The sequence below is a fragment of the Callithrix jacchus genome, chromosome 5 (assembly GCF_049354715.1).
Source record: "Callithrix jacchus isolate 240 chromosome 5, calJac240_pri, whole genome shotgun sequence".
Lineage (NCBI taxonomy): Eukaryota > Metazoa > Chordata > Mammalia > Primates > Cebidae > Callithrix > Callithrix jacchus.
This window is the reverse complement of record NC_133506.1, coordinates 124,472,465-124,487,093: the sequence shown is the minus strand read 5'-3', so window position 1 is coordinate 124,487,093 and position 14,629 is coordinate 124,472,465. Positions and strand designations below refer to the sequence as shown.

Genomic DNA, 14,629 nt, shown 5'->3' with positions numbered 1-14,629 from the left:
TCCCTTGAGCCTGGGAGGTGGAGGCTGCAGTGAGCTGAGATCGTGCCACTGCACTCCAGCCTGGGTGACAGAGCAAGACTCCATCCCCCCCCCAAAAAAAAAAGAAAACCACAACAGACTGCAGAGCATGTGCTAAGCCCTCTGGGGCCAGGGGAATGTTGGATGTAAAGCCCCTGCTGGACCTGCTGTGCAAAGGGTCTTTCACTCATTTGTTCATTTGTTCCATTATTGGTTCATCTAGTTTGCATGGACTGAATGCTGGCTGACTGAAGACAGTGAGAACTCAGAGCTGAACTTGATGGCTCAGATTCTTACCCTCAAGAAGCTTCCATTCTGGAGGAAGAGGCTCACAATAAACATGTTATAGACACTAGTCAGTCATCTCATCTAACAAAACATGCTGGGTAGCTATGTCATTAAATTAAAAACATGCAGGAAAAAAAAGCCCATTATAGGGAATGAGAACCTATATACACCCACCCTAAGCCAATTGTTCAATATAAATCTGGATGGGAGTTTGGGGGTAGAAAGAGGCTCATCTCAAATGGGGTTGGAACCAGCCACTTGCTTGCATCTTCTGAGGATGGTTCTGTCTGTACAGAGGTGAGAGGCAGCAGCTCAGCCTCCTAAAGAGCCTCATGTGGGCACATACCTCCTCCACTTACCCTGTGCCCAGGCTGTGACCGGCCAAAGAGCACCTCAGAGACATCCACACCATCAAAGCGCCGACCCTGGGGCAAGCTGGCCTGGGCCAGGGCTACCACAGTCGGAAAAATGTCCAGCACGCTGCAGAAATAAAAAGACTGAGTTGGCCCCAGCTCTTCTGATTTGCTCCCTGACCCTGCTCTGTCAACACACATCTGAACCAGCCCAGAGTAAGCACCGACAGCCCCTCCTATGGCCTGGCTCATCTTCTCTACCTGCCTTTTTTTCCTTTAGGTTCCACCTGGATTTCTGCTCCTATAAGAGGCAGAATGGTGCAGTGGTTCAGCACCCAGGCTCTGCAGCCATGTGTTGCCTGGGCTCAAATCCCAGCTCTTCCACATATCTAGCTTCTCAATGCCTCTGTTTTCAGTTCTCTAAAATGGGTATGATATTTTAATAATAGAGTAGTTCCCCCCTTATCAGAGAGAAACAAGTTCTAAGAGCCCCACTGAATGCCTAGAACCTTGGATTGTACCGAATCTGATTACCACAAATCAGACATGTTTATTCATTATATTTTTAGAGAGAGAGTCTTAAACTCTGTCAGCCAGGCTGGAGTGCATTGATGTGATCACAACCGTAACCTTGAAATCCTGGGCTGAAGCAATTCTTTTCTGACTCCAAGAGTAGCTGGGACTACAAGATGTACCACCATGCCTACATAATTTCTTTGTTGTTTTATTTTTATTTTTATTTTGTAGAGACAAGGTCTTGCTATGTTGCCTGGGCTGGTTTCAAACTCCTGGCTTCAGGTGATCCTCCTGCCTCGACCTCCCAGAATGTTGGGATTACAGACATGAGCCACTGCACCCAGCCAGAACACGTTTCTGTTCATGTCTTCCACTCACCAATATAATAACTTTTCCATCTGAACTAAGCACTTACCATGAACTGTGGCCATAACTTTTTCAGTTTGAGGTGCAACACCAAAACTAGCACAAATTTCTTTTTCCTTCTTCACAATTTCATGATAGGAGATTCATTCTTGGTGGCTTATACCCATAATCTCAGCACTTTGGAAGGTCAAGGTGGGCAGATCACTTGATTTTCTTCTCACATGAACAAAATCCACCAAAATGGCTGAACAATGGCCATGTGAACAACGGCCAGTTTGAGACCAGCCTGGGCAATAGGGCAAAACCCCATCTCTAACAACAACAACAACAACAAAAATAGAAGATTAATTCTCACCATAGATCTTAACCACCTCAGCGTATAAGCACATAATTTCTTTTCCTTTCCTCTTTTTTTTTTTTTTTTGAGAGGAGTCTTGCTCTGTCAGCCAGGCTAAAGATGCAGTGGTGCAGTCTTGGCTCACTGCAGCCTCTGCTTCCAGGGTTCAAGCAATTCTCCTGCATCAGCCTCCTAAATAGTTGGGCCTACAGGTGCATGCCATCATATCCAGCTAATTTTTGTATTTTTAATAGAGATGGGTTTTCGCCATGTTGGCCAGGTTGGTCTCGAACTCCTGACCTCAAGTGATCTACCTGCCTCAGCCTCCCAAAGTGCTGAGATTACAGGCGTGAGCTACTGGGCCCAGACTTTTTTCCTTATTAAGTCAAGAACTTTCACCTTTCACTTAAAGGAAGCACATTTCAGCTTCTTTTTGGCATATTCGAATCGCCATTACTACTCCTGCACGTTAGGGCCATTAGTAAGTAAAAATAAGTGTGACTGGAACATAAGCACTGCTACACCCCGACAATCGATTTGATAATGAGATGGCTACTAAGTGACTACCAGGCAGGTAGTGTATACAGTGTGGACCCACCAGACAAACGGATGACTCATCCTGGGTCTGATGGGATGGGACGGTGCAAGACTTCACCACACTCCTCAGAATGTGCACAATTTAAAACTTAGGGCCAGGCACGGTGGCTCACACCTGTAATCCCAGCACTTTGGAAGGCCGATGCAGGTGGATCGCTTGAGGTCAGGAGTTTGCAACCGGCCTGGCCAACATAGTGAAACCTCATCTCTACTAAAAATACAAAAAATTAGCTAGGGATGGTGGTGCACGCCTGTAATCCTAGCTACTGGGGATGCTGAGGCAGGAGAATCATTTGAACCCGGGAGGCAGACGTTGCAGTGGGCTGAGAGCAAACCATTACACTCTAGCCTGGGCAACAAGAACGATACTCCACCTCAAAAAAACAAAACAAAAAACTTATATTCATTTCTATAATTTTTCATTTAATAATTCTAGACCATGGTTGATCACAGGTAACTAAAACTACAGAAAGTGAAACCATAGATAAAGGAGGACTGCTGTATTGGTGCCAGCTTCAGGTGGCTGTATGCATGAAACACACATGTAAGGCAGAGAGAAGAAGACCTGGCAATCAGAAAGTACTGATGGCCAGGTGCGGTGGCTCACACCTGTAATCCCAGCACTTTGGGAGACCGAGGCGGATGGATCACAAGGTCAAGAGAGCGAGACCACCCTGGTCAACATGGTGAAACCCTGTCTCTACTAAAAATACAAAAAATTAGCTGGGCATGGTGGCACGTGCCTGTAGTCCCAGCTACCTGCTGAGGCAGGAGAATTGCCTGAACCCAGGAGGCGGAAGTTGCAGTGAGCCAAGATCACGCCATTGCACTCCAGCCTGGGTAACAAGAGCGAAACTCCGTCTCAAAAAAAAAAAAAGTACTCATTGGATGTTTGTGTTTTAATGATTCACAAGGGTAATCCCTGCAAGCCCATCTAAGAACGGAGGGGTTCTACCTGTCACCAGCTTGGTGACAGCCATTCGCTTAGAGGAAACAGTGTAGGACAGGTGTCCACTAGAGAATATTCACTGCATTTTCCATTGGGTGGATCTCTGTATTATAAAAGCCATAGTTTTTGTTCAAAATGCCTTGATATGTGAAACATTCCACTCTCTTCATTTTAGCTCATTACAAAATAGTGAAGGCCGCCAGGTGCGGTGGCTCATGTGTGTAATCCTAACACTTTGGGGGACCAAGGTGTGTGGATCACCTGAGGTCAGAAGTTTGAGACCAGCCTGGCCAACATGGTGAAACCTAATCTCTAGTAAAAATACAAAAACGAGCTGAGTCTGGTGGCAGACGCCTGTAATCCCAGCTACTTGGGAGGCTGAGGCAGGTGAATGGCTTGAACCTTGGAGGCAGAGGTTGCAGTGAGCCGAGATCCCACCACTGCACTCCAGCCTGAGTGAAAGAGTGAGACTCCATCTCAAAAAGAAAAAAAAAAGTGTTTATGGTAGAAAAATGACAGCATCCAGAAATATAAAGAGAGAATAACATACACTTAGTCCATCACTCAAAGGCAACGATTGTTCATATATTTTTTTTCTTTTTTATTGATTTATTTTTAAAGATGGGGTTTCACCATGATGGCCAGGCTGGTTTTGAACTCCTGACCTCAGGTGATCCACCCACCTCAGCCTCCCAAAGTGCTAGGATTACAGGCGTGAGCCACCAAACCCAGCCATTGTTCATATTTTAGTGGATTTTGTTGATGTGATTTTTTTTTTAGTCATACGGTACAAGGTTACTCTACCTACGGCACATCTTCCTCCAGCCTGTTGTGCTCATGTTGGGGGAAAACAAAAGTCTTTGGCAAGAACAGAGAGGCTGTTCCTTCAACAGAGCGATTTATCTGATGACCAGGCCAAGTGGAAGTCAGCAGGGCTCACTGAAGGCAGGAGGGCTGAGCTAATGGGAAGCTGGACTTCTCCACGAAAGAGGCCCTGGTTGCCCTGAGGCTGGGCGCAGCAGCGGACTTGAGTTTTTTGCATGCACTATTCACTGGGAAGCCTCCCGGGTGCAACACATCCCCACTTTCCTCAGTCTGATATCTGGGAGCCTGGGGGGATATCCGCCCTCTAAGGGGGCTGCAGAAAGGACCTTCCCTGAGGCTCTGTCTCCTGTTAGCCACTTTCTTCTGCTCTCCAGGGCTCTACCTACAACCTCAGGCAGAATCTCTCCATTGACCACAGTACAGAGCGTTTCTCTTTGCCTTTGGATCTCACATTCCTTGGAGCTGATGCCTTATCTCTTGAGATACAAGCTCCAAGCTGGCATCCTACTCCAATGCAAAGTCAACAATGCAGACTCAGCACTCACAGAGCATGGAACAGTCCAGAAACCTGTCCAGAGTCCAAGGTTGCCGCCACAACCCGGAAAGCAAAGAGGACCACAAACTAGTCTGAAAAGGCTGCGGTGGTTTGGAGCTGTTTGCTCGAGTTTTCTCGAAATTGTGCCCCTGAGAAAGATCAGCGTCACAGATGGGTCAGATCAGTCAGCAAGAGAAACAGGATCTGCATTCGATGTTGGAAAGTATTGTATATTTTCTTTTTCCATGTGCTTTCCCCCCACTACTCTATCCTGAGGTTTAGCATCCTAATTATATAGCACTAAGTCTAACGTTCACAGAATCCTAATGTCTCAGACTTTGGCAAGAACTTCAGAGGTACCTAGTCCACACAGAGCACAAAGAAAACCTCTTGCCTATGAGAAAAACTTCAGTATGTCCGGTGACTCAGGCCACTCAAGGCAGTCCCATCCAGATTTGGCAAGGTTGGGCTATGAAATAGTCCTTCCTTAAGTAACAGAAAAAGCCAAGACCCTGAGGTTAGCCCTGGAAGGGGACATGGTCCTTGGCACAATCAGCCCAATGCCACCCCAGGGCTGGGCCCCCAGCCTACGTGTAAACTTGGAGAAAGCATCTGCCCTACTAAGACTACCAAGGGCACCCCAGCTACTCCAAACCTCAAACCCCACCAAAGTAATTGGGCCTGGGATTCTTTAAAACCTTGGAGAAAGAGATAGAATCAATAGAAACCTATACTTTCAAGTTTCCTGTGCTCATTTGCTTGGCTTTTGGCAGAGCCACATTTCATGGGACCTAGGCACTTCTGCCTTCGTGGATTTTTTCCTCTATTTTTTTTTTTTTTTCCAAGATGGCGTTTCACTCTTGTTACCCAGGTTGGAATGAAATGGCGCAATCTTGGCTCACTGCAACCTCCGCCTCCTGGGTTCAAGCAATTCTCCTGCCTCAGCCTCCCGAGTAGCTGGGACTACAGGCGTGCAACTAATTTTTGTATTTTTAGTAGAGACGGGGTTTCACCATGTTGACCAGGATGGTCTCGATCTCTTGACCTCAGGATCCACCTGCCTCAGCCTCCCAAAGTGCTGGAATTGTAGGTGTGAGTCACCGCGCCTGGCCTATTTTTTTCTTTCTTTTTTTTTTTAAGAGGATCAGGCACAGAGGCTCACCCCTGTAATCTCAGCACTTTGAGAGGCTGAGGTAGGTGGATCCCCTGAGGTCAGGAGTTTGAGACCAGCCTGGCCAACGTGGCAAAACCTGTCTCTACTAAAATTACAAAAAAAATTAGCCAGGCATGGTGGCGGGTGCCGGTAACCCCAGCTACTTGGGAGGCTGAGGCAGGAGAGTCGCTTGAACCCACGAGTCGAAGATTGCAGTGAGCCGAGATCACACCACTGCACTCCAGTCTGTGTGACAGAGTGGGACACCATCTCAAAAGAAAAAAAGAAAAGAAAAAGTTAGTATGTGCTTTTTCTTTCCTATGGCTCTGGCCAACCCAGACTCTGAAGGTTGTTTGCAGAAAGGGTGTATATTTGTGTTCTTATCTAAGGAGTTGCTGAAGGAACTTAGGAGTGGAGATGCGGGCAGTGGCAAGGAGGATGCAGAAAGTCCTGGCCTGCTGGGTGGATCATTTGAGGTCAGGAGTTCAAGACCAGCCTGGCCAACGTGATGGAATTCCATCTCTACTAAAAATACAAAAATTAGCTGGGTGTGATGGCACACGTCTGTAGTCCCAGCTACTTGGGAGGTTGAGGCAGGAGAATCATTTGAACCTGGGAGGTGGAGGTTGCAGTGAGCTGAGATCACGCCATTGCACTCCAGCCTCGGCGACAGCCTTGAGACTCCATCTCAAAAAAAAAGAAAGAAAGGCCTGGCCTGCTGGACCCCAAAGTGTGCAGGTAAGGGATGGGGAAGAGGGAGTGGAAGGTCCACAGAAGAGTTCCTTCCAGAGGGACCCACATGGACTTCAGGACGCATAGGATGGGAACCGAGTTGCTGCGCTGGGCAGCCCTGGGGTGGAAGGCATCCCAGGATGAAGGCAGGGGATGGAGAGGAAGGGTATTTCATAGAAGCTGAGAACATTTTATCTGGAAAAAAGGTGGATTTGATCTGAGGACACGAAGTGAGAAGCAGGAGGGGGTTGCTCAGGGATACATTGGAGGCACTTGGACCTGGACAGAGAGGAAGGGTTTTGTGTTCATCTCTCCCGAGTGAGGGCGCCAAGAGAACTTCCTCTGAAGAAGAGGAGGGGACAGGGAACAGCAGGGATCATCCCTCGGCCATGAGAGCAGTTCTTTCTTAGCTCTGAGCTGTACATTTCTTTCCGCATTTAGTTTTAAGTTTTTTCCTGCATTGTTCTTCCCTGTCATTATCACCGAGAAAAGTGAGGCGCCCACCCCTTCCTGGTCTCAGCCGTGGAGATGTGAGCGGCAAGCCTGTGCTCACATTTGATGGGCAGCTTCCCTGGTACCCTCATCCACACGTGGGTCCCTCTTAGAAGCCAGCATAGCCCCAACCACACTGATTTCAGGGAGAACTGGGGTCCCAGGGGTCCCAGAGCATCAGGGGATGCCACCCAGTAAACCAAACACATCTTACAGAGTAAAGAGAGCTGCCAAGAGTGGGGGTGGGGGTGAGACCACCTCCCCACCTCCCCCAACTGCCACCACGCACTCCCAGATCCAGGTAGGAAGAGAGGGCTTAGAAAGGGGACATGTGGTTAGGCCCTGCCTGGAGGTGACACCAAAACCACAGAATACTGCTGTGAGTAGCACAGCCTCCTCGCAGCTCCTACTTCCAAGACCTGTGCTTTGAGACAGGCTAGAACCAGGCGAATCCCTCTTCCACACACCTGACTGTCTCTCAGAGAGCCGAGGTAGCCCGGGGGATTACCTGTTCTCCTGGCTATACAGCAGCTTTAGCTGTTTTTCAAACGAGATTGTTTCAAGTCCTTTTTGCCATTCTGGTCACCTCATACTTGCCCCGGTTCATCTCTGAAGGATTGATCCTCATTTGGAGCAGAGATGGGGTCTCCCAGCTCAGAGGCAGAGCAGGCCCTTCCCCTCCTTGTAGATGGCTAAGAGGGCTTCTGCTAAAGCCATAGTTCTCAGCCGGCGTGAGTTCGTCCTCCCCAAAGACATTTGGTGCTGCCTGGAAACGTACTGATTGTACAACTTAGGAGGTGGGGTGGGGACACACTGGTATCTAATGGGTAGAAACCAGGGCTGCTGCTAAACATCCTATAATGTACACAGGACAGTCCTCCAAAACAAATTGTGATCCAGCCCCAAATGCCGACCATGCCCCGGTTCGGAAAGCCTGCAATCGCAGTTTTAGGTGAAAATTTCTGAAATGTTTTCACATGGGCAGCCAAAGACCTGCCTTCCTGAAGGTAAGGGAGTCCCTAAACAAAAAGCTTTCTGCCTAGTCTGCTCGTGGCTGCCACCACCCCAGTTCCTGGAGTAATGATTGAACTACAGTTGGACACAGCAATAAATATTTGTTGAATAAATGCATTTTCCCCATTCTGTACTTGTGTCTTTGGAGGCAGGCCATGTGCAAGGCCTTTCTCTCATCTTATGATATCACCCAGGTGCACACTGAATATTAACACTGGTTATCTCCAAAACCAATTGAATCAATGTGAATGGATCCCCCACACCTTTTCTTCCACTTTTCTGTATTCATATTTATATCAACTTGACTACTCTCTGATGCTCATAATTCCTCAGGGCCTTGAGAATATAGGTATAAGGGACTCTGGCTTTAGCTCTTAGGGGCTTAAGGGACTTATCTCTGATCTGGAAGATCTCTATTCCTCAAGAAATAAAATAAGAGTAGATGATATACAGTCTAGGCGGGGGGTGCCAGGCTGGGTTCCCAAAAACATGAAGCATTAGCATCAGTTTCTTGAATTTGGATCATAACACGATTCTCTTTCAAGCTGACTCTTGAGGCGTCAAGGGAAAGAGAAACACGCACACACAGCCTGTCCAGGCAGTAAGGAAACTCCACCCAAATTTGCTTTACATGGATTAACATGAGAAACAGCAAGAGGGTAAATCTATAGAGTTAAGACTGGCTGCCTGAAATCCAGCCTAATTTAACCAAAAGCTGTCCTTGGCTGGGTGTGATGGCTCACGCCTCTAATCCCAGTGCTTTGGGAGGCTCAGGAAGGAGGAGTGCTTGGGACCAGGAGTCCAACACCAGCCTGGGCAACATTAAGAGACCCCATCCCAGCCAGGTGCGGTGGCTCACACCTGTAATCTCAGCACTTTGGGAGGCCAAGGCGGGCAGATCACAAGGTCAGGAATTGGAGACTAGCCTGGCCAACACGGTGAAACCCCGTCTCTACTAAAAATACAAAAATTAGCTGGGCATGGTAGTGGCCACCTATAATCCAGCTACTCAGGAGGCTGGAGCAGGAGAAATCGCTTGAACCCAGGAGACAGTGAGCCGAGACCATTGCATTCCATAGCAACAGAGTGAGACCCTGTCTCAAAACTAAAAAAAATAAAAAGAAAGAGACCCTGTCCCTACAAAAAGTTAAAAAATTAGCCAGGCATAGTGGCACATGCCTGTAGTCCTAGCTACTTGGAAGGCTGAGGTGGGAGGAGTACATCAATCTGGGAGTTCAAGGCTGCAGTGAGCTATGATCTCCGCACTGCACTTCAGCCTGGGTGACAGAGTGGGACCCTGTCTCTTCAAAAAAATTAATAAATAAAATAAAATATATATATGTGTATATGTATGTATGTACACACACACATATACACATATATTAGGTTGTTGCAAAAGTAACTGCACTTTTAACTACTAAAAGTAACAGCAAAAACCACAACGACTTTTGCACCAACCTAATGTATCTCCCAAGAGCTATGATATGGTATACTGGTATTGTCCTGGCAAAATTCCAGGGGCCCTCAGGCAGACACTGCCTTGTACCCAGAACTCACTGCCTTTGGGTCACCAAACCATCCCCTCAGTCAGTTGTCTCCTCTAAGCCCTACATTATCAACAAGATGAGGCCGCTTGATCATGGTTGACTGTAGGTGCAAACGCCATTCTCCAATGAGAAGCCACTGCTTGGCTGTCTGTGATGCAGCTTGAGAGATGGCTGAGTTGGCTGTGCATGTGCAGTCCAGCCATGAACACTTGGCCCCTCTTGGTAAGCACTTTGACTACACCAAGTCAGCCCTATAAAAAGCAGCCTGCCTGGCCCTTTTCCCAGGCAGTCTGACATCACAGATTCCAGGCTCCGCTGCTGTTGTCACACCTGCTAGTACCCGCTGACAGCACGCTGCCCTCTCCTGACTGCAGAGGGCTGACCCGGAATTCCTGGGGGCCCCACAGGCTGCCAGGGATGATGCCCACCCACCCCATACTTTGGCCCTCAGAGCTGTTTACTCTTTTCTCCTGGGCTTGAGTCCTCCCCTCCTCCCCATTGGATCTAGGGAGTCACAGAGTACCAATGAAGCTTGCTTGCCTCTACTCAGCTGTGTTCTTTATGCCAGAACTCATTGGGCTAATGGCAAAGAACCTCTGGAATTAGGAAATTGGTCTTTAACCAGACCAATTTTTCTTAGCACAGGAATGAGCACAGGGTTCTACGGAGGGTCCCCCTTGTTAGTGAACACAGGGCAGAACCCAGAGATGAAGGTCCTGTCCGAATCAGTGAAACGTTCCCAGTATAAGTCATGGTTCCATAGCTGGGAAGATGTTGCTTTCACGTAGATGCTGCACAGCCAAGTTCTTTGCCATGGAGATGGTCTCCTGGATCTGCCTTACTGCGGCAGTAAGAGTAATGGTGAGACATCACATTTACCTGATGTGCTGGGTCTGCAGTGAGTTACGCAGAGAGCTTCCTTCTAACAAAGGAAGCACCCAGAGACTCAGCTCATTGAGAAGCTTCATGGCCAGAAGTAGGAAGAATGTCTTTACCTAAGGATTCATTCTTTCCCTAATGGCCTGGAGGGGCCTCCTTTCTTCTCCACCCTCCTCCTGGGGAAGTGGACATCTGGACTCCTTTCTTGGGCCCATCTGATTGCTAGAGACTAGTTGGCTTCTCACAGTCACCCCTAAGACACCTGTCTTAACCCCAAGGATGGAATAATCAGAGCTCAAATGATCTAATCCCTCTTTCAGCTTGGCCCAGGCTGAGAGGGGAGATGCTGCTGCTGCCATCTTTTCTGTGGCTTTCTCTCCAGCACACAGCCAGGACCCCATGCTGACATATGTGAAACTAACCAATCCCTTCTCCACTCAGGCATTATTCCCAGAAGATGGCTTGAGTCCCACTTCACTGTTCCTTCCTACCCTCCTCTCATCTCCTCTCCCCTCCCTTCCCTTCCCCTCCCGTCTCTTCCCTTCCCTTTTTTTAGAGACAGGGTCTTGCTATGTTGACCAGGGTAGTCTCAAACTCCTGGCCTCAGGCAATGCTCCTGCCTTGGCCTCCCAAAGTTCTGGGATTACAGAAGTGAGCCCCCACCCTTGGCCCTACTTCACTATTACTTTCATAGCTTCTACAATCAGAGTCTTAGAAGTGTCTGGGAAAGCCTGGCAAAGGCCAGTGATGAATGACCTTCCTGAGGCCTCTAGCCACCCATCTCCATGGCTTTTCTTGCTCTGGACCCCAACATCTCAAGGTAGTTTGGGTTTCATACCTTAACAAGGCAGTGCTGGTGACATTGACTGGAACTCTGCCAGGCCAGTAAGCCAGTGCCGGGACACGGTGCCCTCCTTCCCAGGTGGTCTGCTTAGCTGGACTTCCCCCTGTGAGAAGAAGGGAGGTAACTGGTTCATCCATGGTGATAACTTGAAACTTCTTTTCAGCTAGGAGATAGTCTCTGGGAGAACCCCTCTCTGAGTTTCCAATAACCCCAACAAAGAAATAACTTTTTTGGTAACCAGCTATTTTCCTTGACTAGCTAGTATCTTTCAACATATGCTTTTTATTTTACTGGACTTCAGATGTAAAAATCCGCTTCACTCTACTGGATCACCTCATTTTATTTTCTTCATAAGACCTTCCCCACTGTAAATTATTTTTTTCATTTATTGATTTGCTCGTTGTGTGTCTCAACACCATGAGACTTCATCTGTCTCATGAACCTAAGACATAGAGGGGCTTAAAAAAATCTTTGTGGAATAAGTGAATTTCTCCTCCTAGTGATCATAATGTGACTGTCTGTTTAGGATGAAGAAATACAGCTATTAAAGAAGAAGGAAACCTCTCCAGCTATTTGATCTGCTCAACATCCAAGCACCGACCTGGCACGGATTTTATGGCTTTATTTTGTTTTGCTTTGCTTTGTTTTTCCCTGAATTAATGAGTTGTTCTGATGTTATGGAGACGGTGTCCGTAATAGCTCCAACCTCTTGCCTCTTGGGGGAGGTAAGAACCAACTACGTGCAATCTATGAATTTCCACTTTGGCAATTAAAGGAATTATTTTTGTAACCATTAAGTCAAAAGTGACCACCAGTATAATGATGGCCAGCGGGCTGGAAGAGATGAGGTCATGTTTGATGGAAACATCCTGAATACATGTTGGGTTGCATTAACCACGACCATCCCACCACCCCCACATACACCCCACCCTCATCCTGGTTGAGCCAAGGGCCAAGGATCCCACAAAGTTAGCGTGTGCACAGCCTTTCCAAGGCAAGTGCTGTGTGTGGCTCACACACACTGCAGTCATGCAACTTCCCTTTGTTTAGCTGGTGTGAATAATAAAAGCAATTATGTGGGGAGGAGCGTGGGGAGGAACAAGATGAAGGCTTCTGTCGCCCTGTATCAGCACTGCTGCAAACAGAACCTTTGATGTCCCTGGCCCAGCACACCACACCGGAAATGCTCAGCATTCTTGGGGCTTTTTCATAACCAGCTTTGGAGTCCCTCAAGTTTTGAAGTAAGAAACAAAACACAAAATAACTTACATCCTATGGACTGTTTATGTTTAAGGGCGTAGGGTTCGAATAACCCATTGGAGTCTCTGCAGGCTGAGTGAGACGTTTTTTGATCTAGCCCAGCATTGCTCAAGTACATCCTTCCTAGTGAGAGCCACATCTCCCATAAACACATATCACTCCCTCCAATGTATTCGCACACTTGGAACAAAGAACCCAGAACCCCAGCAAGCATGAAACGCATTTCCACGTGGCTTTGGAATGTATGACTTATGCTTCAGCTTAGGGCCAAAGAGCAGGGAGGAAGCATCCTCTCAAAGGCATGTGCTCGGGCTTTGTGGATACTTCCACCCCCATGGGGGCATCTTTGGAAAAGTCTGGGGTATGGGTGGGTGAAAACAGGGAGCCTGTTTATATGCATGACCATGGTGTATAATATTCAAATAGTCTTGTTTAACCTTTAAGGCCAGATGCTAAGGAAAGATCAAGGCTTTAGTTCCAGGAAACCAGCCATTAGCTCTGCCGGTCAACCAGAAGTCAGGAGCTGTGGGTCTGCATTGGGGTGGGTAATGACACCATGATTGGTCACAGGATTTGGTCTCTGCCTCCAGGATGTTTCCACAAGGGTAAACTAACCTTTAATTAGTAAATTTGCTAATCAGCCTTCACCACTAGGGATTCTTTTTGTTTGCCACCTTTTGTGTTGCTCTCTTGCAGGTGACTGACTTTCCTAATGCATTCTTCAAAGAAAAACATTTCAATGTGCTTGTCTTATTTCAGCAAAGGATTGAAAGCTGGAGGGGTTTGGAGAAATCTGGCTATTTATAAAACAGGTATAGTCAACAAAGCAGACCATCTCCTTGCAAAAGATTCAGGAATTAGGAGAAAGAAAAAGACTGGCTGAGAGAAACCCCCCAGTGTGGTCAGTTAAGAAGCAATCCCCTCTTTCTGCTGTAGAGACTACTCGGCTGGTACAGGCTACACCCTGGGTTCTGGCTTTCACGGGAAGACACAATTATATATGCCAGTCACGCAAATGATCACCAGCCCACAGACCTTGTATTCTAAAGGGATTTATCTTAAAAGAGTCTAAAGTGTGAACAAGCATAAACATTATTTATGTATCACCCATAACACAGACACTGTCTTGCTATAAATCCCAAATTCTCACTGGTACTGCTAGGAGCGGATAAAGCTTACAAAGATCTGACTAGGGTTGTATAGTCTAATTATGAGATGCATATGCTTGTATCAAACAGACCTGTTGTATTTTACCTGCACCAGCAAAGGCTGAATTCTAGCATAGCTACTCCTGATCCCCCAATAGTCTTCAGTGATACCTGCTCCCACTAATGGATGGTTATTTGAAGTGAAACATATGAATAATAAGAGCAATAATAACATCCCCTATTTATCGAGCCATTACTAAGTATCAGGTTAAATGCTCCTAAGCTAATATAACACATGCTTCCCGGCATTATCTCACTGAATCCTTATGACAACCTCTCAAGTTAGGCACTGTTATCCCCATTCTTCTGATGAGGAAAGCAAAGCCCAGAGAGGCTAAGTAATTTGCCCAAAGTCGCATAGCTAGGAAATAATAGAGCCAAGATCTGAATGCCAGTCTGACTACACAGCCAGCACCCTCACTCACTAAACCTTCTAGGGCAGTGGTTCCCATTTTGAATATATATTAGAATCACTAGGGGAGCTTTTAAAAAATGCCCATGCCAAGATCTCTTTCCCAGAGACTGTGATTTAATTGGCCTGCAGTGAGGCTTAGACATCAATATCTTCCAAAACTCTCCTGGGGATTTAGTGTGGAGAGCACCCATTCCCAGAGAAGGAGGGCAAGGGGCAAGATCGGGAGGAGAAAACAGCACATTTCAAAGTTAAATGTAGCTTATGGTCATCATAACCACAGGCTTTCTGTTACCCATGCCTT

The 14,629-nt window shown here is 47.2% G+C and overlaps 1 protein-coding gene across 12 annotated transcripts in view; it reads right to left on the bottom strand.

Annotated features, from left to right (window-relative positions):
* The window catches only part of ARSG (arylsulfatase G), a 145,641-nt gene that overhangs the window by 16,771 nt on the left and 114,241 nt on the right, over positions 1-14,629 (bottom strand). For 11 of the 12 annotated variants that reach the window (XM_078374498.1, XM_017972757.4, XM_017972758.4 and 8 more), the window contains 2 exons: positions 11,440-11,548; positions 666-786 (listed from right to left, as the gene is read on the bottom strand). In XM_078374498.1, coding sequence (XP_078230624.1) covers positions 666-786; positions 11,440-11,548 — 230 coding nt within the window. Of the gene's footprint in view, positions 1-652; positions 787-11,439; positions 11,549-14,629 lie in introns of all 12 variants that reach the window. The other variant, XM_017972759.4, reaches the window with a different exon arrangement.